The 26,337-nt window shown below is 41.7% G+C and overlaps 1 protein-coding gene across 1 annotated transcript in view; it reads left to right on the top strand.

Annotated features, from left to right (window-relative positions):
• Positions 1-26,337, top strand: part of DNAH2 (dynein axonemal heavy chain 2) — a 120,414-nt gene that overhangs the window by 16,035 nt on the left and 78,042 nt on the right. Inside the window, exons 5-14 of the mRNA XM_037028307.1 lie at positions 4,256-4,484; positions 5,020-5,130; positions 5,286-5,524; positions 6,493-6,684; positions 7,349-7,506; positions 7,994-8,081; positions 8,420-8,625; positions 9,084-9,213; positions 9,483-9,665; positions 12,124-12,338. Of these exons, the coding sequence (XP_036884202.1) occupies positions 4,256-4,484; positions 5,020-5,130; positions 5,286-5,524; positions 6,493-6,684; positions 7,349-7,506; positions 7,994-8,081; positions 8,420-8,625; positions 9,084-9,213; positions 9,483-9,665; positions 12,124-12,338 (1,751 nt within the window). The remainder of the gene's footprint in view (positions 1-4,255; positions 4,485-5,019; positions 5,131-5,285; positions 5,525-6,492; positions 6,685-7,348; positions 7,507-7,993; positions 8,082-8,419; positions 8,626-9,083; positions 9,214-9,482; positions 9,666-12,123; positions 12,339-26,337) is intronic.

The following is a 26,337-nucleotide window of genomic DNA, read 5'->3' as shown; positions in this document are numbered from 1 at the left end:
ATGCACAAAAGGCAACTATACATTGATGTTTCTCTCCCTCTCTCCTTCCCCTCTATAAATAAATAAATAAATAAATAAATAAATCTTAAAAAAAAAACAATAAAGTGGAACTACATCAAATTGAAAATCTACTGCACAACAAAGGAAACCAACAAAATGAAAGGAAAACCTAAGGAATGGGAGAAAATCTGTGTAAATTATAAATTCAATAAGAGGTTATTATCCAAGAAATATAAAGAACTCATACAACTCAACAGTAACATGACAAATAATCTGACTAAGAAATAGGCAGAGGAATTGAAAAGATGTTTTCCCAGCCCTGGCTGGTGTAGCTCAGTGGATTGAGCGTGGGCCTGCGAACCACACGATCGCGGTTCGATTCCCAGTCAGGGCACATTCCTGGGTTGCAGGCCAGTTCCTGCAGGGGCCATTTCCCAGCAGGGGATGCATGAGAAGCAACCATATATTGATGTTTCTCTTCCTCTCCTTCCCTTCCCCTCTAAAAATAAATAAATAAATATTTTTAAAAAAGATGTTTTCCCAAAGAAGGCATACAAATGATCAACAGGTACATGAAAAGATACTCAACATTACTAATCATCAGGGAAATGCAAATGAAAACCACAATGAGATATCACTTCATATCTTGTAGAATGACTATTATCAAAGAGATGAGAGATAACAAACATTGGTGAGGTTGTGAAAAAAAAAGGGTAACATTTCTTGGCAATGTAAATTGGTACAGCCACTATGGAAAATAGTATGGCTTTTCCTCAAAAATTTAAAGATAGAACTGCCATATGATCCAGCAATTCCTCTCTTAGGTATATATCTGAAGGGAATGAATTCACTATCTTGAAGCAATATCTGTACCCTTATGTTCATTGTAGCATTATTTATAATAGCCAAGACATAGAAACAACCAGAGTGTCCACTGGTGGATGACAAATGGGTAAAGAAAATGTTTATATATATATATATATAATATATATAATATATATAATATACATATATTATTGACATGACAAATAATCTGACTAAAAATAAGATATTATTACAATGGAGTATTATTCAACAATGAGAAAGAAAAAAATTCTACCATTTGCAACAGCAGGAATGGACCTGAAGGGCATTATGCTCAGTGAAATAAGTCAGACAAAGACAAATATTGTTTGACCTTACTTATATGTGGAATCTAGGGGAAAAAAACCCTAACTCGTTGAAACAGATTACAGATTGATGGTTGGTAGAGTCAGGGGGTCAGGAAACAGGGAAAAAGGGTGAAAATGGTCAAAAGGTACAAACATCCAGTTATAAGATAAATAAGTTCTGGGGATGTAATGTATAGTTGGCAAGTATAGTTAATAATCCCGTATCGTATAGTTAAAAGTTGTTAAGTGAATAGATCTTAAACATTCTCACAATAAGACAATTTGTAACTATGTGAGGTGATAGATGCTCACTGAACTTTTAGTAATTTTGCAATAAATTCATATATCAAATCATATTGCACACCTTAAACTAACAATATAATGTTATAGGTTGATTACATTATAGTAAAACTGGGGGGATACAAAGTTTCAAGATCTAGTATGCAGCATGGTAACTATAGTTAATAAGACTGTATTGTGTACTTGAAATTTGTTAAGAGGGCAAATCTTAAGTGTTTTCACCGCACACAAAAAAGGAAGGAAAGAAGGAAGGAAGGAAGGAAAGATGGGAATGGTAACTGTATGAGATACATGGATATGTTAATTAGGTTGATTTTGGTGATCATTTCACAATGTATACACATTTCAAAACATCAAGTCTCAGCCCTGACTGGTGTGGCTCTGTGGATTGGGTATCCTGTGAACCAAAAGGTTGCTGGTTTGATTCCTAGTCAGGGCACATGCCTAGATTGTGGGCCAGGACCCCAATTGGGGTGTGTGTGAGAGGCAACTGACCCATGTTTCTTTTCCCTTCTTTCACTCTCCCTACTAATAAATAAATAAATAAATAAATAAATAAAATCTTTAAAAAATCAAGTTTCATACCTTAAATATATACAATTTTTATTTATCAAATATGCCCCACTAAAGCTGAAAAAAACCTATTTAGCATACTGGAATACATTCTAAATAGATCAAATAGTTAATTATATTCTCCGGTTTAAGATGGCTGATTGACACTTCCTTAAAAAACTATCCTTAAATACTTGATAAAATGGGCAAAAAGTAAAACCAGAAAAAAACACCCAAGAGTAAACAAACAAAGAAAGAAGTAAAATCTCATCTAATACACTTTAAAAGTGGTAGCCAGTGAAAGGTTTAGGCACTGAATTAAGGAAACCATACTCCCTTCAGAAATGGTGAACCCCAGTGAGAGGAGTGAAGTTTAGATGTAGGGCACTTAACAAAATCTGAAAAGAGACAAAGAAGCCAGGTATTTCAACAAAGATTTTACATTGTTTTAAATTAGCCTTTACCACCTGCTTATGCCTTCGTGCAATTCTTTTAGGCTGGAGAAAAGTAAATAAAACATAAAACACTCAACTCTTTAACTGTGAAGGGGAAATAAACTGAGCTCTCACAGTGGGACATGAAGAAGTCACCCACAGGACATTACAGCAAAAAGAATAAATTCATACAGCTGCTCAGGTATGAGGAAGGTGAAAAGAAATTGCATGGCAACTGCAAGCATATATCATCAAGGGAAAAACACAAAACAAAACAAAAAATGAACAAACAACAAAACATGCAAAAGAGGAAAACATAATTGAACAGAAGGAAATTCCTGACAAAAGCATCATGTTATAGTAGGACTTAATAAGAACATGAATCAGTTTTTTAAAAAGTAGAGGGATGGAATTGAGGTAAAAGGGAGATACAGATTTTAGGAAATAAAGTAGCATGTGCCCTGGCTATTGTGACTGAGCGGACTGAGTGGCCTGTAAACCAAAGGGCTGCTGGTTTTGAGTCCCAGTCAGGGCACATGCCTGGGTTGTGGGCCAGGTCCTTAGTGAGGGACATGTGACAGGCAACCACACATTGATATTTCTCTCCCTTTCTATCTCCTTCCCTTCCCCTCTCTCTAAAAGTAAATAAATAAAATCTTAAAAAAAAGAGAAAGTAGCATGTTACAAAACCTAGTAGGTTAGAAATAATAAGGAACTGAATAGCTATCCCAGAAAACTTGTTTTGACATAGAAGAGAGGCTTGAGATAACTACCGTATATGCAGAAAAAACAAACAAACAATGACAAACAATAAGAAATTAATAGATATGAAAGATAGACACAGGTGATCTGATAGAGCCAACTAATCAAACAGAATATAAATTTAATGATAAAATACAAAGAATTTCCCTGAACTGCAGAAAGAATTGCATCTGGAAAATGAAAAGATTCTTTATTCCATGAAATTTGTTACATAATGTTAAATGTCAATATATATCTTAACTAAGCCACTAAAATTCAAGGAAATTATTTCTCTAGGAATATCAGATTGTGGTATTCCTGCCAAGAATGTTTAACTTGAATCTAGTAATGAGAAAACAATCTGGTAAATCCAAATTGAGGGACATTTTGGGAATAACTGGCCTGGACCATTAGAAATGTCAATGCCATGCAAGAAAGAAAAACACTGGGGAACCATGTGGAAAAATACTGGGGAACCATGTGGAATTTTTCCTCATTGAATAAGGAAACATGACTGTGTGTGATCCTGGATTGGATCCTGGATGGGAAAAACAAGATGTAAATGACATTATTGGAACCATTGGGGAAAATTGAATATGGGCTGTATATTTTATAAGGTGTTATATGTAGATACATTTTTTAGTGTGATATTATAGAATTAGGTATGTTGGCAAATACCTTCACTTCCAGGCCTAAATGGTGAAGTATTTAAGAATTAGTATTATAATGTCTCTGTTGCTTCTAGATGAAGGGTATATTGTTGTTCATTCTACTTTTCTTGCAACTTTTTCATGGGTTCAATTTTTTTCCAAAAAAATTATTTTTTTTTCAAAATAAAAACTTGGGAAAAATTATTTAGGTCTTTAGTTAAAAAAATTACCTACCAAGGGGAGACATCAGGCTGCTCTCAGACTTCTCAGAGCACACAGAAGATCACACCTCCGGGAAAGTGAGTGTGTCCCAGGGAAAGTCACAGGGAACTTGGCCAGGCTTTCATGATTGGAACCTCAGTTTCCTTTGGGTATCATGACTAGGCCTGGCAACTGAATTCTGAACTACTTACTGTCTTTCATGCAGACGCAGAACCAGATTGTGTACTTTATTCGCCAAGCACCGGTTCCCATCACTCCAGAAAACTTTGAGGCAACTGTGCAGTTTGGGACAGTTCGGGGTTCCTACATCCCAGCCCTGCTTCGCCTCCTCAGTGGTGTCTTTGCCCCTCAGGTCTTTACAAACACAAGCTGGCCTGAGAGCATTCGAAATCATTTTGCTTCTCATCTGCACAGGTTCTTGGCCTGCCTGACAGGTGAGCAGAAAGACTTGAGTGCCTAGTATCCCACCAACTGCAGAGTTAATGAGGCAGGTGGGCGATTCATGCTGAGTATTTATGTGGCTTGGCACAGAGTGGGTATTTAGTATGTGTTTGCTGAAGGAGTGAAACAGGGTACAGAATTTGTCTTCCAATCTAGATACAGTTTTCTGCTGTAGAATGGTTGGCCAGACCTTCTCAAACTTTGAGTTGGAAATTTCAAAGAGTGCATGCTGGGTGAGGGGAAATGCAGACAGTGTGGGGGCAGGGGGCAGTGCATATATCATAGGAGAGAGTGTTGAGGGCACAGATCTTTGACCTTGTTTTATGCCAATCTTTTATTGTACCTCAATGGGGTCTTCCTCTTGCCTTCTGTTGTTTTTCCTCTTGATATCGAAAAAGAATCAGTCAGTTACTCCTACCTGCTCTTCTGAAATATTTCTTGGGCCCCAGATCATCAACTATGATTGGAACTGGGGTGACATAAACTGACTCTTGTCTGTGAAGTTCCATGGTCCTACTCTTTCCTTAGATACTCGGTACAAACTGGAGGGGCACACTGTTCTCTACATCCCCTCGGAGGCCATGATGGTGAAGCCTGAGGTGGTGTTTAAGGACAAGGAGCTGGTACAGCGGCTAGAGAGTGAGTGGCTGGCATTGCCAGTGTGTCAGGGATCCTAGGGCAGAGGAGAGAAGGCAGCCCAGGTGGTGAGAAAGGCGTTGGGTTAGGGGGGCTCTGTAGGGGGCACAACTGGGAGCAATGAAAAAAATGAAGAGATTTTGTGTTCTCCCCTGAAGCCTCTATGATCCACTGGACCCGGCAGATAAAGGAGGTGCTCAGTGCCCAGGAGACTGTGGAGACAGGAGAAAATTTAGGTCCTTTGGAGGAGATTGAGTTCTGGCGCAACCGATGCATGGACCTGTCTGGCATCAGCACACAGCTGGTGAAGGAGGGAGTGAAACACATTGAGTCTATCCTGCACCTTGCCAAGTCATCCTACTTGGCACCCTTTATGAAACTGGCCCAGCAGATCCAGGTTTGTGAGTGGATTAAAGGATGGAGGCTTAGCAGAAAGTGGACAGTGCTTGGGACAATATAGGGTAGTAAGATGAGGGAGCCAATGTAACCATCAACAGCAAAGATAGGCCCACCCAGTGTTTGAACTTGAACTGGTGGGAGAGTATAAAACTAGTAAAACACAAGGAAGTTCCCAAAGAGCTTATAGTTCAGTAGGGAGACAGCTAGTTACGGTAATCAACAAATGTACATTAAGTACCCTCTGTGAACCCAACCCCTGCAATCCAGCTAAGAAAATTAGACTTATGCAAAATAGGATTACTAGGTGACATGGGACTGAAGAGGAACCCATGTGGTTCAGCCAAAAGAGTTGTAAGATGAACATTTAAAAATAAATTTAATATATTGTGGCAAGCTGATTAAATAAGTTTTGGGACACAGAAGATCTATCTGTAGAATATGGAGAGAGACTTCTCTCCCTAGGTGGAATTTTTTAAGCTAGGTATTAAGGGAGTTGAGTCACAGCTAATGGAGAAGTCTGAAATCCTGGTTGAGAACAGGGCAGTGAAGGGGACCATGGTGAAAACTATGGGGATAAATGGGAGTCATGTCTAGTTCATTGGTCAACAGCTATTGAGTATCTACTTTGTGCAGAGTGCTGAGTTCAGTTGGAGGAACTAGAGGAGTAGACAAAAAACACTGAATTTGAGTAACTCTCAGTCTAGTGGGGGAGATGGAACTCACTCATGAGAAAAGACATAAAAATACTTTTGTAGAAACTGGTAAATGAATAAAACTCATTATTGTGAACTCTAGTCCTGGGGCTTCAGAGGCCTGGAATGCCTGGTGCTAGGTAGGACTGTGTTAATGGGGAATGCTTCCCCTGGAGGCAGATCAGGATGGGGTTCAGATCGGTAAAAAAAGTGCTTGCTTTGAACCAGTTCTTTCCGGTGGGTAATTCTACTTCTGGTTTCTGTTTATTGTCAGGATGGTTCTTGTCAAGCACAGTCAAACCTGACTTTTTTGTCAATCCTGAAGGAACCTTATCAGGAATTAGCCTTCGTGCCCCCTAAGGACATCTCTAGTAAGCTTCCCAAGTTGATCAGTCTCATCCGAATCATCTGGGTCAACTCTCCCTACTACAACACTCGGGAGAGACTGACCTCCCTCTTCCGAAAGGTGTGTGTCTGCAAAGTAGGGCAGAGGGTTTCTACAGGGTGGCTATGTTGACAGGAATCAGACTTTGAGAAGAAGGTAGAATTGCCTTAAGAGAAGATGTGTGGTGAAAAGGCAGCGAGGAGCACCCTTTGGGTCATGCAGAGACCAAAGTCTTCTACCTGCTCTGCCAATGTTAGTGATGCTCAGACTTGGGAGTCTGGGCTGCACATTTTGCTTCCATGTGGAAGTAGCCTAGGCAGGAAGAGGGCCTTTGAGAAGAGGAGCTGATGGAACACGCGGAGAGAGGCAGGAAGGACAGACTCTCAGGCTGAGTTTACAGGAGGGGAAGACCCTCTTCTCATTTCCAAAGATGAAAATGGCAGTGGGGGAGAGGAAGGTTTAGGAAGGAGCAGGACCTGGCACGTTTCATTTGGAGTGGCAGAGGTGAAGTGTGGGAGGACGCTGAATGCTGGCTGGGAAGAGCAGCTGTGAGGTGGGCTGGGGCAGGGAGGGAGGTGGAACCCAGAGGGGCTGCCCACCAGCAGTGGAGGACCTGGGCAAGATGGGTATCAGGAGTCCAATCAAGAAGTAGGTGGCTGAGATGTGAGGCACATCAGGGAGATTCCACGAAGGGGATGGGTGCAATGAAGGCTGTGAAATGAGACTGTTGGGACCCCTTCTGCAGATGAGCAATGAGATCATCCGCTTATGCTGCCATGCCATCTCCCTGGACCGAATCTTTGAAGGATATGTCAATTCTAGCAAGGAGGACCTACACGGCTGCATTTCCTGTTGTCATGCCTGGAAGGATCATTACTTGCAAGCTGTGCAGATGCATACCCAGTACGATGTGTCTCCTTTGACATTCTGTATATTCCCCTCCTTGTCATTCCTGTAGAGGGTCGATTCTGTCTTCTTTAATTTGCACTTATTTTGTTAAGCCTATGGATTATATTTTTCTAGACCTGGGAGTTTCTTCGTGGATCCAGGTTTTCTCTCTGGATACAAATATTCTAGCCCCAACTCTAAGTTCTTCTCACTCTAATCACCTCTTTTCCCAGGAGTCCTTCCTGGTATTTTCCTTCTTTCGTGGCTCTAAAGCCTGAAATCCCATCAATGTATAAACCTTCCCCTAGAAATGAGACATTCTATCTCCTCTCTGGTTCTTCTCACCTTATGCTTCCTCTCTCAGGGTTCAGGAAAACTGCTTCTTGGAGTCTCATTTTCAAAGTATCCCCCTGAACCCAGAGCCCCAGTTCTAGCTTTGCATAGGCAGATTGATATATAGTGTTCTCAATTTTTGATTTGGTCTGCCTTTCTCTTAATACAGGTTCTCCAGTCGGGGCTGGGTGCTCGACCAGACCAGCATATTTGCTCAGGTTGATGCTTTTGTGCAACGCTGCAAGGACCTTATTGAGGTGGGAAGACTACGAGGGTAGGAGAATCAAAGCTGACAGCAGATGCTCCAGAATTCCCATGCAGGGGTTGGGGACCTAGGGCAGAGGCTCCACGTAGAACTTAATCTCTTTGGTTCCTCCTGCATCACTGTGTGTCCTACCACTACCCTATCTTTTAGACTTTTGCCTGTTATCACTGCCTTAGTATCACATTTCATTCTGCAGCAAAAATGCATCCCACCAGCCCCTGACATCTGCTTGGTCCTTCCTAGATTTTAGACATTTAAAGCTAAATCAAAGAGCCCAGGACTTTCAGGTTCAGAAAGGAGAGCAAGAATTCTAATGCTGACTTCTTTCAGGTATGTGACTGTCAGTACCATTTTGCCCGCTGGGAAGATGGCAAGCAAGGTCCCCTTCCTTGCTTCTTTGGTGCCCAGGGGCCTCAGATAACACGGAATTTGCTGGAGATTGAGGACATCTTTCATAAAAATCTATACACACTGAGAGCAGTTCGTGGGGGCATCCTGGATGTCAAGAACACCTCTTGGCATGAAGACTACAATCGGTGAGAAAACTACGGCTGGCTCTGGGTAGAGAAGGGAAGGGAGGGCAGAGGCAACCAGAATAGGATGAGTGGCAAGAGTGTAAAAGTAAAGCATGAAGGTGACAATCAGTGAAAGAGGAGGCAGGATGGAGCACAAGGAAGGAGGTGTCTCCTGGGATAAAGGGTTCCAGAATTAGCCCTTCAGGGCTTGAATCCCAGTTTGCCACATACTAGATATGTGACTGGGCAAATTACTCTACCCGTGAGAGCCTCTGTTCCCTCATCTATGAAATAAGGCTAGTGACAGAACCTATCTCTTTGCCTTGGTTTAAGGAATAAATGGATTAATGCATGTAAAGCACTTAGTCTTTGCCTAGCATGTAGGAAGCTCTTGGTATATAGCACAGGATTCTTGCACAGGATGTACTTGGGGGAAGGTGAACACACCCACATTTTAACATGACTCTCTAATGCTGCAGTTTTCGTGCTGGAATCAAGGACCTGGAGGTGATGACTCAGAACTTGATCACCTCTGCCTTCGAGAAAGTTCGAGATGTAGAGCACGGAGTGCTGCTACTGGATACCTTCCACAGGCTTGCAGCCCGTGAGGTGCCATTGTCCTGCCTGCTTCCTCCACCCCTAGTTCTCTTGTGCTTTCCATCATTTCCTCTTGAGCTTTCCCAACGCCATCCTGCCTCCATTCATGCTCTTTCCCATGTCTTGAGTTGCCAGTGCCTCTTCTCTTCCTTCTGTTCCTCTGCTTTTCAGATTGCTAAAGAGTGTGACTTCCACAGCAGGGTGTAGCTTTCTTCTTGGATGAGTAACTAGAGGAATGCACATCCCCAGGGCATATTGTCAACTTCTGTCTTCTTCCTTAGGCAATCAAACGAACATATGACAAGAAGGCAGTGGATCTCTACATGCTATTTAATACTGAATTGGCCCTTGTGAACCGTGAACTGAACAAGAAATGGCCATACCTGGAGCCCTACAAGGCCCAGTATTCTGGACAGGCACACTGGGTGCGGATTCTCCGGCGCCGCATCGACAGAGTCATGAATGTAAGTGCCTGGCCTTTCCTAAAACCTGTCCTCAGTGACATGGTAGAGTTTGCATGCTGTGCCACATGCTGGGAGGGACCTGACCCAGAGATGTGCTAGAGAGTTTTCATGACAAGAGACTAAGTCTGCCCAGGGGAGTGGCAGATGCAGCTTTTCAGTAAGGCAGGCCAGGGCCTTGGATTTACAGCAGTAGTGAGTTTGGTTGGTGGAATGGGGGTGATTTTAGGCATTTCGTATCGAGGTGGAGAGGGAGAATAGGGCCAGCATCTAAGAAGCTGGGCCACCAGAAGAGTAAGTAATACAACTTCAAACTCCAGAGAACTGGACAGTTGAGGCCTTGATTGGGCCTGGTCTCCCTAGAAAAACAGGTATAAGAAAGAGAAAAAAACACCCAAACTTTTTGGGAATGTAAGTCTAAAGGTACCTACCTGTTATCATCTAATTGGTCTTGGGAGAGAATAAGGCAGCCCACAGACAACTGGAAACTATGGTAAGGGAGGGCTCATAGTAGGTTTCAATCTTGTACCTGTTAAATCCTTTACCTTGTGTAATTTACTTTCTTTCCCTATTTTTTTTCTTGAACTGAATCTCTGTGCTCCTATATATTTTGAGTCCATTTCTCATCATGCCTTGGTTTCTTCCTCTCACTCTTCTTTCTAGCTCTGCCTTCCTTCTAAGGCAATGATTTTCAACTTTTTCATCTCATGGCACACATAAACTACTAAAATTATGCAGCACAAACACAAGTATATATTTTTTGCTGACAAAAATATGTATAATTTTGATTCATTTACATTGGACAGCTGTTGTCATTTTTTAATTTGACAATCTAAGGGAAAAGAGGTCAGTGCTCCTGACTGAGTGTCAGGTATTGCTTATTTTAGAAATTCTTGAGGCATACCAGTGGTTGAAAAACCACTGCTCAAAGAATCTTTTTTTAAAAAATGATTTTATTTAGCCCTGGCTGGTGTAGCTTAGTGGATTGAGCGTGGGCCTGCGAACCACACAATTGCGGTTCGATTCCCAGTCAGGGCACATGCCTGGGTTGCAGGCCAGGTCCCAGCAAGGGACACACGAAAGGCAACCATACATTGATATTTCTCTCCCTCTCTCCTTCCCTTCCCCTCTAAAGATAAATAAATTAATTAATTTTAAAAATGATTTTATTTATTTATTTTTAGAGAGGGGGGAAGGGAGGGAGTGAGGGAGAGAAACATTAATGTGTGGTTGTCGCTTTCAGGACCTCTTACTGGGGACCTGGCCCAAAACTCAGGCATGTGCCCTGACTGGGACGAGACCCAGTAACCCTTTGGTTCTCAGGCCAGCACTCAGTCCACTGAGCTATAGCAGCCAGGTGCTCTAAGAATCTTAAACATTCTTTTTTTAAAGATTTTATTTATTTATCTTTAGAGAGGAAGGGAAGGAGAGAAGGAGAGAAATATCAATGTATGGTTGCCTCTCGTGAGTCCCCTGCTGGGAACTGGCCTGCAACCCAGGCATGTGCCCTGACTGGGAATCGAACCACGATCATGTGGTTCGCAGGCCTGTGCTCAATCCACTGAGCTACACCAGCCAGGGCAGAATCTTAAAAGCAGCAAGAGAAAAGCAGTTAGTTACCTACAGGGGAGCTCTCACAAGAATTCCAGCTGATTTCTGAACAGAAACTTTGCAGGCCAGAGGGATTGGCAGGAGGTATTCAAAGTGATGAAAAACGAGGACCTATAACCAAGATTACTCTATCCAGAAAAGTTATCATTTAGAATCTAAGGACAGATAAAGAGCTCCCCAGACAAAAAGCTAGAGGAGTTCATCATCACTAAACCAGTTACGTTAAATTACATTAAATGTTAAAGGGTCTTTTTTAAGAAGAAGAAAAAATATGAACAACAAAATTGCAATAGACACATATTTATTAACAATTGAATTTAAAAAACAAAATAAAGGAAGAAGCAGAACAGAAACAGACTCATAGATAACAGAGAACATTTTGATGGTTACCAGATGGGAAGAGGGTTGAAGGGATGGTGAAAAAGGTGACGGGGTTAAGAAGTACAAATTGGTTGTTACAGAATAGTTATGGGGATGTAAAGTATAGCACAGGGAATGTAGTCAATCACATTCTGATAACCATATATGGTGTCAGATAGATACAAGATTTATTGGGACGATCACTTAGTAAGTTATATAATGTCTAATCACTGGGGTGTATACCTAAAACTAATATAATACTGTATGCCAACTGTAATGGAAAAATAAAAAGTAATTAAATGACAAAACCCCTCAGAAGTATTATAAAAAAGAAAGAAAGAAAGACAATTGCTGCTTTAAGTAGTCAAAATTAATTGTCATAGCAAGCCTTACACATATTTTGGTGAATGTGTGTGTATGGTCTCGGGGAGATGGTAACATGGAGGAATGTGGCGTGCGAGCTTCTCTCATTTGTGTTCTTCCTCTTTAGTGTCTTTCTAGTGCTCATTTCTTGCCTCACATTGGGACTGGAGAGGAGAGTGTACATACCTATCAGCAGATGGTTCAGGCCATTGAGGAACTGGTTCGGAAAACCTTCCAAGACTGGACATCAACGCTGGACAAGGACTGCATTCGGCGGCTGGATATGCCATTGTTACGAATCAGCCAGGAGAAGGCAGGAATGCTGGACATCAACTTTGACAAGTACAAGACCCAACCCCACTTGATCTCCCTTTATCTAACTCCCCACTTGATCTCCCTTTATCTAACTCTTTCTACTTATTTTTTTTAAAGATTTTATTTATTTATCTTTAGAGGGGGAAGGGAAGGAGAGAGGGAGAGAAACATCAATGTATGGTTGCCTTTCGTGCATCCCCTGCTGGGAGTTGGCCTGCAGGGAACTGGCCTGCAACCCAGGCATGTGCCCTGACTGGGAATCGAACCGTGATTGTCTGAGTCGCAGGCCCGCACTCAATCCACTGAGCTACACCAGCCAGGGCTCTTTCTACTTATTCTGTCTTAGGTGCCATTCTCTTCCCCAACTGTCCCAAGAGTTTAACTCCCATCTTTTGGTTTTCTCTCCATTCTCTCTAGCTCTCCCTTATACTGTAATATGTCCCCTATCACTTCTTAATTTTAATTTTATGGATTATCATAAAAAAAAAGAACCCTCTCACTAACTTACTAAACCAGTGATGTAGGTGTCCTGCCACTAGATGGCCATGATGGCTTAGCTAAATCCCCCAAGCCGTGAGCCATGGTGTGTGTGTGCTTTCCTGAGAACTGATGGGCTGTCAGAATATGCCTTCTCCTGTAGTTCTATAACTATAACATTTTCACATTACAATTATTTAAAATTTAATTAATTAATGCATTAGTTATTACAAATATATGCTGAGTGCCTTCCATGTGCTGGGAACCAAGATAGGCACAGGAAGTTTATACAATGGTAAAGTCCCTGCCTTCTGTTACTCTGTGAGTGAATACTTGTATCTACACTTAGAGCGGCGCTTCCTTTCCATGTAAGATGCAGAAGGGAAAAATAAAGAAGGAGCTATGTAAGGCATCTGTCTACAGAGATTACAAACCTTCTGGTGACAGTTTTTTCCTGATCGGAAGGAAATAACTTTTTACTTGATTGGTTTTGGCTCCTTCATGTCATCAGCTAGACACTAAAATAAGAGCTGTTTCTCATGCTTCCAGGCTGTTGCTACTAGCATTGGCTTTAACTCATAGAATGTCTTTATTTGTTGGGCAAATGTAGAGGAAGCTTTGCCAGAAGAAGCCTGTGTAGAGATGGAGTTTGGGGGACACAAGAAACTCAGTGTGTCTGTCCTGAGCAGTTGAAAGCAGCTTAACCAGGGGAGCTGACAGTTAATGGTTGAGGAAGGAACAAAAGAATCAAGATCTGTAGAAGCAGGGCTGAATATCAGGCCAGATGGGTGAGGTGAAGGTGTTAGTGAGCAGGACAGAGATGTTTGAAGCCACATGGATTAGGAAGCAATTGAGAAGCAGAGTGCGAAGATAAGGGCGATAGGTTTGCTGTAAGTCTTTGATCAGTGATGGGTGTTAGAGACCAGCTTTGTTTGGGTTCATGACTTTTTGCGGTATGGCTACGCAGGATTGTATAGAAATGGCCTTGTAAACTAGTAAGATTTTGAGGAGACAGAGGGTTAGGCCAGCTTTACCCTAGCTATGGTATTTGGAAGCATGTAATGGAGTTGAATCTGCCAAACACATTCTCTCATCAAGCTGGGTACTTCCAAAGAAACTGTGGGAGACACCCAGACACACTTGTAATGATATGAATATGAATACACACAGTCCACCAATTGCCCTTTTCCCATGAACTAAAGGACTGTATTCAAGTAGCAGAATTTTATTAAATACCAATGATTGCTACTTACATTTTAAGGGTAGAGAATGAAGAATCTCCTTCCACTGCTGTGTCCCAGTGACTCAGTTTCTCTCTGAAAAAAGAATCGATGTTACCAGTTTCTTGTGTAACATTCCAGGGGTGAGTGTATATCTACATAAGTATAATATTCTTTTACTATAAATAGCAGCATACCATACACACTGTTCTGTACATTCAAAGTCCTTTGAAATGAGCCCTGGCTGGTATGGCTCAGTGGATTGAGGGCAGGCCTGTGAACCAGAGGATCCCGGTTCAATTCCCAGTCAGGGCACATGCCAGGGTTGCAGGCCGGTTCCCGGCAGGGGACCCATGAGAGGCAACTATACATTGATGTTCTCTCCCTCTCTCCTTCCCTTCCTGTCTAAAGATAAATAAATAAAATCTTTAAAAAAAAGTACTTCGAAATGATTTAAATTCCCATTATAAAACTATTCATAATTTTAGAAAATTTTCAAAATGCAGAAAAATTAGAAGGAAGAAAAAAATCCCCCTAAGATAGCCACTCTTAATGATTTGTTTTATATATATATATATATATATATATATTTTTTTTTTTTTTTTAAAAATATATTTTATTGCTTATGCCATTACAGTTGTCCTATTCCCCCTTCATTCCCCTCCACACGCCCTCCCCCATTATTCCCCCCTTTAGTTTATGTCTACGTGTCTCAAGTTCTTTAGATTCTATATTTCCCATGCTATTCTTGCTCTCCCCCTGTCTATTTTCTACCTACCTTCTGTGCTACTTATTCTCTGTTTCTTCTCCCCCCTTCTCCTCCTCCCACTCCCCTGTTGCTAACCCTCCGTGTGATCTTCATTTCTATGGTTCCACTCCTGATCTAGCTGTCCTTTTAGTTTGCTTTTGTTTTAGGTGTGGTTGTTAATAACTGTGAGTTTGCTGTCCTTTCACTGTTCATGTTTATTATCTTCTTGTTCTTAGATAAGTTCCTTTAACATTTCATGTAATAAGGGCTTGGTGATGATGAACTCCTTAAATTTAATCTTATCTGAGAAGCACTTTATCTGCTCTTCCATTCTGAATGAAAGCTTTGCTGGATAGAGCAATCTTGGCTGTAGGTCTTTGGATTTCATGACTTGGAATACTTCTTTCCAGGCCCTTCTTGCCTGTAAGGTCTCTTTTGAGAAATCAGCTGACAGTCTGATGGGCACTCCTTTGTAGGTAACTGACCCCTTATGTCTTGCTGCTTCTAGAATTCTCTCCTTTATTTTAATCTTGGCTAATGTAATTATGATGTACCCTAGTGTGTTCCTTCTTGGGTCCACCTTCTTTGGGACTCTCTGAGCTTCCTGGACTTCCTGGAAAACTATTTCCTTTGCCAGATTGGGGAAGTTCTTTATTTTTTGTTCATATAAGTTTTCCACTTGTTACTCTTCCTCTTCCCCTTCTGGTATCCCTATAACTCAGATGTTGGAACATTTGAAGATGTCCTGGAGGTTCCTAAGCCTCTCCTCATTTTTTTGAATTCTTGTTTCTTCATGCTTTTCTGTTTGGTCATTTTTTTCTTTCTTCTGATCCACTCCCTTGATTTGAGTCCCAGTTTTGTTTGCATCACTATTGGTTCCCTGTGCATTTCCCTTCATTTGAATTAGTTTAGCCTTCATTTGTTCCTCTAATTTGTGACTAAAATCAACCAGTTCTGTGAGCATCCTGATCACCAGTATTTTGAACTGCACATCTGATAGGTTGGCTATTTCTTGGTCACTTAGAGTTATTGGTTCTGGGGCTTTGAGTTCTTCTTGAGACATAATGTTTTGGTCTGTTTGTGCCTGTTACGTATGAGGGGCAGAGTCCTAGGTATTCACCAGGGCAGAGCAACTCAGTTGCTGGGTTGTGATGCTGTATGTGGGGGCGGGGTCAGAGAGGGGCAATGGTGGTCCCCTCTGCTGGTTCCTGCCATTCTTTTTCTTATATCCCTCTTGCTGCTCACTCCTTCACCTAGTTTATTTGCTCACGAATGTGTGACCGTGGTCAGCCTGCCACCTGTCACAACCCCACACCTAGGATCTGTGAACTGCAGCCCTCGTGCTTGGGTCGGTCTGGCCGATTTTTCCTGCACAACCCTGCTCTGCCAGTCACTGGCTTGGCCCATCTTTCCTGTCTGGCTGAATGGTTCATTGTTGTCAGACTTCTGTATAGTTCAATTTTTTGTGTTTTGGTTGCATGTTTGTTACTAAAACTTTGTTGTCTTTAAACTTGGTTGTGCAAGGAGGCACAGTGTTTCCACCTATGCCTCCATCTTGGCCATAAGTTCTCTATTTTTTAAAATCATTTTCCTCCACCCCATTTTATAGGGTTGTTTTCATTTAATTTTTATAATCTTTACTGGGTATTTTTAAATTACGAAAGTAGTGCATGCTCACTGTAAAAATGATCATGGTAGAAGTATATAAAGGAAAGTCAAAATCTGGCACATGGTCCCACTCCCAAGAGATAACCATGATTACCACGTAATCAAAAATATACACTGCACACAGAAAATAGGATCACATTATAACCCATTACTTTTGTAACTTGCTTCTTTTAAGGTTAACAATAAGTGTGGGAGGTTTTCCACTCTGTAGGTAAAACAGTACAAAATTATTTTTCATAGCTCATAGCATTCCAGTTTAGCTGTACTGTAATAGAATCAATCAGTCTATTATTGATGGACCTATAAGTTGTAACATTTTCATAAGGTTTCTGAATATTTCTTTTGTTAAAAATATATTTTATTGATTATACCATTACAGTTGTTCTCTTCCCCCCTTCATTCCCCTCCACCCTCACACTCCCTCCCCCACCATTCTCCCCCCCCTTAGTTTATAACCACGTGTCTCAAGTTCTTTAGATTCTATATTTCCCCCACTATTCTCGCCCTCCCCCTATCTATTTTCTACCTACCATCTATGCTATTTTCTGTGCCTTCTCCCCTCTTCTCCCCCTCCCACTCCCCTGTTGCTAACCCTCCATGTGTTCTTCATTTCTATGGTTCCACTCCTGATCTAGCTGTCCTCTTGGTTTGCTTTTGTTTTAGGTGTGGTTGTTAGTAACTGTGTGTTTGCTGTCCTTTCACTGTTCATATTTTTCATCTTCTTTTTCTTATATAAGTCCCTTTAGCATTTCATATAATAAGGGCTTGGTGATGATGAACTCCTTGAACTTGACCTTATCTGAGAAGCACTTTATCTGTCCTTCCATTCTGAATGAAAGTTTTGCTGGATAAAGCAATCTTGGCTGTAGGTCTTTGGATTTCATGACTTGGAATACTTCTTTCCAGCCCCTTCTTGCCTGTAAGGTCTCTTTTGAGAAATCAGCTGACAGTCTGATGGGTACTCCTTTGTAGGTGACTGTCCCCTTATCCCTTGCTGCTTCTAGGATTCTCTCCTTCATTTTGGTCTTGGCTAATGTAATTATGATGTGCCTTGGTGTGTTCCTTCTTGGGTCCAACTTCTTTGGGACTCTCTGAGCTTCCTGGATTTCCTGGAAGTCTATTTCCTTTGCCAGACTGGGGAAGTTCTCCTTTATTATTTGTTCAAATAAGTTTTCCACTCATGGCTGTTTCTTTCCCCCTTCTGGTACCCCTATAATCCAGATGTTGGACCGTTTAAAGATGTCCTGGAGGTTCCTAAGCCTCTCCTCATTTTTTTGAATTCTCATTTCTTCATTCCTTTCTGGTCGGATGTTTCGTTCTTCCTTCTGGTCCATTCCATTGATTTGAGTCCCAGTTTCCTTTCCATCACTATTGATTTCCTCTGTATCTCCCTTCATTTCAATTAGTTTAGCCTTCATATGTTCCTCTAATTTGTGACTATAATCAACCAGTTCTGTGAGCATCCTGATAAACAGTGTCTTGAACTGTGCATATGAGAGGCTGGCAATCTCTTGGTCACTTAGGGTTATTGGCTCTGGGGCTCTGAGTTCTTCTTGAGCCATCTTTTGAACTGTTCGTGCCTGTTACGTATCAGGATCAGAGCCCTAGGTGTTCACCAGAGCAGGGCAACTCAGTCGCTGGGTTGTGACGCTGTATGTGGGGGCGGGGCCAAAGAGGAGCAATGGCGGTTGAGTCTGCCGCCACCTCTGCCGCGGCCACCGCCGCAGCCACATGTGCCGCAGCTGCCACCGTCACTGGGGCCCATGCTTTTTGTCCCACTGCATGCGAATGTGCCACCACTGTCAGCCGTCCACCACTGGGTTCGCCTGCTGGGGCCTGTGCGGTCTGTCTCACTGTGGGTGAATGTGCGGTCAGTCTGCCCCACACCCTGACTGGGTCCAGGCTGCCTGTGCACCTAGGTCGGGGATCTTTCCTGCCGGACCCTGCTCTGCTGCTGGCTCTGCCCCTCTTACCGGTCCTGGTTGAACTGTTTGTTGTTGTTGGACTTACGGATAATTCAATTTTCTGGTCTTTGGCTGTGTCTTTGTTCTCTAAACCTTTGTTGTATTTAAACTTTGTTGTGGAAGAAGGCACAGTGTTTCCACCTATGCCTCCATCTTGGCGGAAGTCCTCAGATTTTATTCTTTTTTATAGCCAAGTGAAATTCCAGTGTATATATGTAGCACATCTTTGTCTACTTGTCTATTGCTGAGCACTTGGATTGCTTCCATATCTTGGCTATTGTAATAGCTGCAATGAACATATGGGTACATATATATCTTTCCAGATTGGTGTTTTGGATTTCTTCTGATATATACCCAGAAGTGGAATTATGGGGTCATAAGGCAGTTTCATTTTTAATTTTTTGTACTGTTTTCCACAGTGGCTGCACCAATTTCCACCAACAGTGCATGAAATTTCCCTTTTATTCACATCCTTGCTAATACTTGTTATTTGTTGATTTATTGATGATAGCCTTCTGACAAGTGTGAAGTGATACCTCATGTGGTTTTAATTTGCATTTCTCTGATGATTAGTGACATTGAGCATCTTTTCATATGTCTATTGGCCATCCATATGTCCTCTTTGGGGAAGTGTCTATTCAGGTCCTCTACCTATTTTTTTATTGGATTATTTGATTTTTTTTGTGGTGTTGAGTTGTATGAGTTCTTCTATTTCTTTTTAATCCTCACTTGAGAACATATTTTTCATTGCTTTTGGTGGGGGGCAAGAGAGAGAGAGAGAGAGAGAGAGAGAAACATTTGTGTGAGAAAGAAACATCGATTGGTTGCCTCTCATTGGTTCCCTGACAGGGGGTCAAACATCCAACCTAGGCATGTGCCCTGACTGGAAATTGAACCTGCAATCTTTCAATGAATGGGATGATGCTCCAATCAAATGAGCCATACTGGCCAGGATGAGTTCTATGAGTTCTTTATAAATTTTGGATACTAACTCCTTATCAGATATATCATTGGTGAATAAATATCTTCTTTCATTCAGTAAGTTGTTGTCTTTTTATTTTGTTAATGGGTTCCTTTGCTGTGCAAAACCTTTTTAGTTTGATGTAGTCCCATTTGTTTATTTTTCCTTTTGTTTCATTTGTCTGAGGAGATAATCAGAAAAAAATTGGTATGAGAAATGTCAGAGGTTTTACTGCCTATGTTTTCTTTTAGGATTTTTACAGTTTCAAATCTTATATTTAAGTCTTTAATCTCATTTAAGTTTATTCTTGTATACAATGTAAGGAGGTGGTCTAATTTAATTTTTTTTGCATGTATCTGTCCAGTTTTCTCAACACCATTTATTGAATAGAATGACTTTAGCCTATCATATATTCTTACTTCCTCTGTCAAATATTAATTGGCCATATAGGCATGGGTTTATTTCTAGCCTGTCTATTCAGTTCCATTGATCTATATGTTATCTTTATGCCAGTATCATGCTGTTTTGATTACTATGTCTCTGTAGTATAATTTTATATCAGGTAGTGTGATACCTCCAACTTTGGTCTTCTTTCTCAAGATTGCTGTGGCTGTTTGGGATCTTTAATGGTTCTATATTCATTTTTGGATTATTATACTAGACGATTTCAGTGGGGCTTCCTATACCTTGTTCCCTTCCCTCCACAGTGATGTGTTAACCTAATGTTTGAGCTAGTGTCCATCTAGTTAGGATAAACTTAAGAGAGAATTTTTCTGACTGCTGTGGTCATCTCTTCCTGAGGAACACATCAGATATTCATCTAAAATTCCATTTGCATAATCATTATAGTAGAGTATAACAAGGCAACTTTGGGCCAAATATTTACGGCCTAGATTTAGCTGAAACCCAAATAATGGCTAGACACTTATCCCAGAGAGAAGAGGTTCTCCTATTTTTGCCAGTTGTTTTCTGGAGATGTCTGTTATAAGTTGCTTTACATTTTTATGGTTTTAAAATAAAACTGCCTCAATCCAGTAAATAATGTATAGGAGAAAAACATGATTAAAGGGAAGGACTTTGAAAAGTCTGGGCTTATCAAACCAATAAAGAAATCCAAGATAGTTTCAGCTTTTCCACAACCTATTGACACTCTGAGGAGTTGCAGATAACTTTATCAATTTACTCTTTTGTGTTCAATGTCTAGATAAAATCTTGAAATAAGCATGCTTTCAAATGTCCTGATTGTCCTCAGAATTACCTGACTTCCCTGAGTTGTGGGAGCCTTCCAGTCCCTAACTGCACCTATTTTATCTCACAAGGGGTTTATTATCCCACCTTATGCCCAAATATTTGAACTCTGGAGTCAGAATTGGGTTTCACTATATTTTATGGTCAGACCAGCTTTACTGATCGCACTTATCATGAATGTATTCCAGATGTTGTCTATACCCTGGCTAAAAAGAGCTGTGTTATCACTATGTCACATAGCAGATTCCTCTGGAGTGGAATTTCCCCATAGCAGGTGGGGGACACTGACATCTGTTTGTTTTTTAGTGTCTAGGGCTTCCACTTTCTCCTTTTCCCCCAATCGTAGAGTGCTTTCTTCATTGGGTCAGTTTATTCTGGGCTGTCAGTGCTAAACTGACAGCTTCACTTTCCTGCCTCTACTGCCTGACCACTCATGTGAGGATAAATTGTAAAATGTTTTATTTTATTAATTTTTTATTCCTACCAAAGACTTTTTTTTCTATTGCTTTGAGAGAGAGAGAGAAACATCAATGTGAAAGAAAAACATCAATTTGGTTGCTCTCTCATACACACCCTGACCAGGGATTGAACCTGCAACCTGGGTATGTGCTCTGACTGGGAGCTGAACCTGTGACCCTTCAGTCTAGGAGATGATGCTCCAACCAACTGAGCTACACCAGCCAGGGCATAAAATATTTTATAAAAATAATTCCCCAGACTTCCGCCAAGATGGAGGCATAGGTGGAAACACTGTGCCTTCTCCCACAGCCAAGTTTGGATACAGTAAAAGTTTTGGAGAACTAAGACACACCCAGAGACCAGAAAACCGAATTATACGGAAGTCCGACAGCTACGAACCGTTCAACGGGGATGGTAAGAGAGGCAGAGCCAGCAGCGGAGCTGGGTCGGGAAGGACAGACCTAGGAGCGCATGCAGCCCGGAACCAGTTGGGGTGCAGGGCAGACTGACCAAGGTCGCACATTCGCGCGCAGTGAGACGGACCACGCAGGCCCCGGGGGGCGAACCCAGTGGTGGAGGGCTGACAGCGGTGGCACACTCCCGTGCAGTGGAGCAGGGCGCGTGGGCCTGGTGACGGTGGTGGCTGCGGTGCTGGTGGGGGTCGCAGAGGTGGGCGCCGGAGGGAAGCCATTGTCCCTCTTTGACCCTGCCCCCACATACAACATCACAACCCAGCGACTGAGTTGCCCTGCTCTGGTGAAAACCTGGGGCTCTGTTCCTGCTACTTAACAGGCACGAACAGCCCAAAAGATGGTGCAAGAACTCAAGTCCCAGAGCCAATAACTCTAAGCGACCAACAGATTGCCAGCCTCTCAGAAGCCCAATTTAAAACACTATTTATCAGGATGCTCACAGAATTGGTAGAGTACAGTCACAAATTAGAGGAACTTAGTCACAAATTAGAGGAACATATGAAGGTTAAACTAATTGAAATGAAGGGAGAGGTCCGGGAAACCAATAGCGATGGAAAGGAAAATGGGACTCAAATCAAGGGAGTGGACCAGAAGGAAGAACGAAACATCCAACCAGAAAATAGTAAAGAAACAAGAATTCAAAAAAAAATGAGGAGAGGCTTAGGAACCCCCAGGACATCTTTAAACATTCCAACATCCAGATTATAGGGGTACCAAAAGGGGGAAAGAAACAGCCATGAGTGGAAAATGTATTTGAACAAATAATAAAGGAGAACTTCCCCAGTCTGGCAAAGGAAATAGACTTCCAGGAAATCCAGGAAGCTCAGAGAGTGCCAAAGAAGTTGGACCCAAGAAGGAACACACCAAGGCACATCATAATTACATTAGCCAAGACCAAAATGAAGGAGAGAATCCTAGAAGCAGCAAGGGATAAGGGGACAGTCACCTACAAAGGAGTACCCATCAGACTGTCAGCGGATTTCTCAAAAGAGACCTTACAGGCAAGAAGGGGCTGGAAAGAAGTATTCCAAGTCATGAAATCCAAAGACCTACAGCCAAGATTGCTTTATCCAGCAAAACTTTCATTTAGAATGGAAGGGCAGATAAAGTGCTTCTCAGATAAGGTCAAGTTCAAGGAGTTCATCATCACCAAGCCCTTATTATATGAAATGCTAAAGGGACTTATATAAGAAAAAGAAGATGAAAAATATGAACAGTGAAAGGACAGCAAACACACAGTTACTAACAACCACACCTAAAACAAAAGCAAACCAAGAGGACAGCTAGATCAGGAGTGGAACCATAGAAATGAAGAACACATGGAGGGTTAGCAACAGGGGAGTGGGAGGGGGAGAAGAGGGGAGAAGGCACAGAAAATAGCATAGATGGTAGGTAGAAAATAGATAGGGGGAGGGCGAGAATAGTGGGGGAAATATAGAATCTAAAGAACTTGAGACACGTGGTTATAAACTAAGGGGGGAGAATGGTGGGGGAGGGAGTGTGCGGGTGGAGGGGTATGGAGGGGGGAATAGAACAACTGTAATGGTATAATCAACAAACTATATTAAAAAAATAATAATTCCCCAGATTGATTTCTTTTTGTAAAGTATATTTGTCAATAAAACAAAATTTTCACTCAAGAAAATTATTGACAAACTTGTGGTAAAACTGAACATCGCTGTGAAAAAATTTTTGCATAGGGTTTTCACGTTAACATCAGGAAGGTGTTATCCAAATTCATCCTGTTGACTGACAAGTTAAAATTTGATCATTTGCTTTAAAATTACTTTGAAAATCTTGTCAAGATGAGAAAAATGAAGAAACATTTTGGTACAGTGTTGGATAGTATATATGGCCAAGTAGGCTTGCCATGATATCTAGGAAGACAAATCCAAGGCCTCCAGTTTGGAGAGCATAGGAAAATATGTTTGTACTTAGAGAAATGTTCCCATGTATATTCACACCCATCCATCCTCCCAGTGTAGTTATAGCACAATTTTTAGTTAAATCAATATTCATCATTTATCTTAATATGACTGTTAGTATTGTTTACTGCTGAACCAAGAAATATTCTGTCATTGCAGTGCTTTCCTTGCTTGTACAATGTTTGTCCTTTTTGGAATTAATAATTACCTCACTATTTTTGTTGGCACATTGTTCACTATCATTAGTTCTTCCAGACAAATCATAAAAACAATGTGAATAATCTTTTTCCTCACTATGTTACTTTTAAGGTATGATACTGATTTCTTAGAGCTCTCTCCCCGGGAGTTCACTGTCCTTCTGCTACAGAGGCGTCATCCTGGGCTTCCCTGAGACTCTTTTCTTTTTAATATATTTTATTGATTATGCCATTACAGTTGTCCTATTTCCCCCCCTTCATTCCCTTCCACCCTGCATACCCCTCCCCCAACATTCCCCCCCTTTAGTTTATATCCACGTGTCTCAAGTTCTTTAGATTCTATATTTCCTATACTTTTCCTGCCCTCCCCTCTATCTATTTTCTACCTACTGTCTATGCTACTTATTCTCTGTACCTTCTCCCCCCTTCTCCTCCTCCCACTCCCCTGTTGCTAACCCTCCGTGTGATCTTCATTTCTATGGTTCCACTCCTGATCTAGCTGTCCTCTTAGTTTGCTTTTGTTTTAGGTGTGGTTGTTAATAACTGTGAGTTTGCTGTCCTTTCACTGTTCATATTTTTCATCTTCTTTTTCTTATATAAGTCCCTTTAGCATTTCATATAATAAGGGCTTGGTGATGATGAATTCCTTAAATTTGATCTTACCTGAGAAGCACTTTATCTGCTCTTCCATTCTGAATGAAAGCTTTGCTGGATAGAGCAATCTTGGATGTAGGTCTTTGGATTTCATGACTTGGAATACTTCTTTCCAGCTCCTTCTTGCCTGTAAGGTCTCCTTTGAGAAATCAGCTGACAGTCTGATGGGTACTCCTTTGTAGGTAACTGACCCCTTATCTCTTGCTGCTTCTAGAATTCTCTCCTTTATTTTAATCTTGGCTAATGTAATTATGATGTGCCTTGGTGTGTTCCTTCTTGGGTCCACCTTCTTTGGGACTCTCTGAGCTTCCTGGATTTCCTGGAAGTCTATTTCCTTTGCCAGACTGGGGAAGTTCTCCTTTATTATTTGTTCAAATACATTTTCCACTCGTGGCTGTTTCTTTCCCCCTTCTGGTACCCCTATAATCTGGATGTTGGAATGTTTAAAGATGTCCTGGGGGTTCCTAAGCCTCTCTTCATTTTTTTGAATTCTTGTTTCTTCATGCTTTCTGTTTGGTCATTTTTTTCTTTCTTCTGATCCACTCCCTTGATTTGAGTCCCAGTTTTGTTTGCATCACTATTGGTTCCCTGTGCATTTCCCTTCATTTGAATTAGTTTAGCCTTCATTTGTTCCTCTAATTTGTGACTAAAATCAACCAGTTCTGTGAGCATCCTGATCACCAGTATTTTGAACTGCACATCTGATAGGTTGGCTATTTCTTGGTCACTTAGAGTTATTGGTTCTGGGGCTTTGAGTTCTTCTTGAGACATAATGTTTTGGTCTGTTTGTGCCTGTTACGTATGAGGGGCAGAGTCCTAGGTATTCACCAGGGCGGGGCAACTCAGTTGCTGGGTTGTGATGCTGTATGTGGGGGCGGGGTCAGAGAGGGGCAATGGTGGTCCCCTCTGCTACTTCCTACCACTGGGGCCTACATGATCCCTCTCACTGCTCACTCCTTCGCCTGATTTATCTGTGCGTGAATGTGTGACTGCAGTTAGCCTGCCGCCTTACGCCCCCACTGGCTCTGCCTGTTGCAACCCCATACCTGGAATCTGCAAACCGAAGCCCTCGTGCTTGAGTTGGTGTGGCCGAGTTTTTCTGCGTAACCCCGCTCCACCAGTTGCTGGCTCTGCTCTTCTTTCCGGTCTGGCTGAATGGTTGCACCAGGAACCTTGGGGAGAAAGACAGCAAAGCAGTTGAGGGTATTGCTCAAAGGCATAAGCAAGAACCAACAACAGATGCAGAGGGTGCAGGGATGGGCAGCACTGAGGTATTTAAAGATAAGAAATGAAGAAGAACCCTGGCTGGTGTAGCTCAATGGATTGAGCACCAACCTATGAACCAAAGGGTCACCTGGTTGATTCCCAGTCAGGGCACATGCCTGGGTTGCAGGCCAGCTCCCTGTTAGGAGGCGTGTGAAAGGCAACCACATTGATGTTTCTCTCCTTCTATTTCTCCCTCCCCTCCCCTCTCTAAAAATAAATAGATAGATAGATAGATAGATAGATAAATAAATATAAAGAAATGAAGGGGAATCTCCAGGTAAGAAGGTGACTGGACATATTGATTTTTGCTCCTCTTCTCAAACCACTAACCATAGCCCCTTGTTGTCGGACTTCCATTAGTTCAATTTTCTGTGTTTTGGTTGCATTTTTGTTACTAAAACTTTGTTGTCTTTAAACTTGATTGTGGGAGGAGGCACAGTGTTTCCACTTATGCCTCCATCTTGGCCGGAAGACCCCTGAGCCTCTTTTCTTGTTTGATTCCTATTTCCTTTGTCTCCCTCTTTCTTAATTTACACCCTTATTTTAGAGTGCATCTGGTAGTAGCTTTCTGCAAAAACAGTGCACAGGAGGTACATTTTTTGAGTTCTTGCATGAGTGACAAAATTGTTTTCTGTGTTCCACTTGTTGGACAGTTGGCTGACTTTGGAGTTCTAAGTTGAAAGTGGTTTTTTTTGTTTGTTTGTTTTGGCCTCTCTCTTTTACTCCAGAGCCTTTCTTTACATGTCTAGTAATTCCCTGTTCATTG

This window comes from Sturnira hondurensis, unplaced genomic scaffold, assembly GCF_014824575.4.
Source record: "Sturnira hondurensis isolate 20B ecotype Veracruz unplaced genomic scaffold, ASM1482457v3 Scaffold0019835, whole genome shotgun sequence".
NCBI lineage: Eukaryota > Metazoa > Chordata > Mammalia > Chiroptera > Phyllostomidae > Sturnira > Sturnira hondurensis.
Note: the sequence above shows the minus strand (reverse complement) of the source record. Positions and strands in the feature narration are given on the sequence as shown.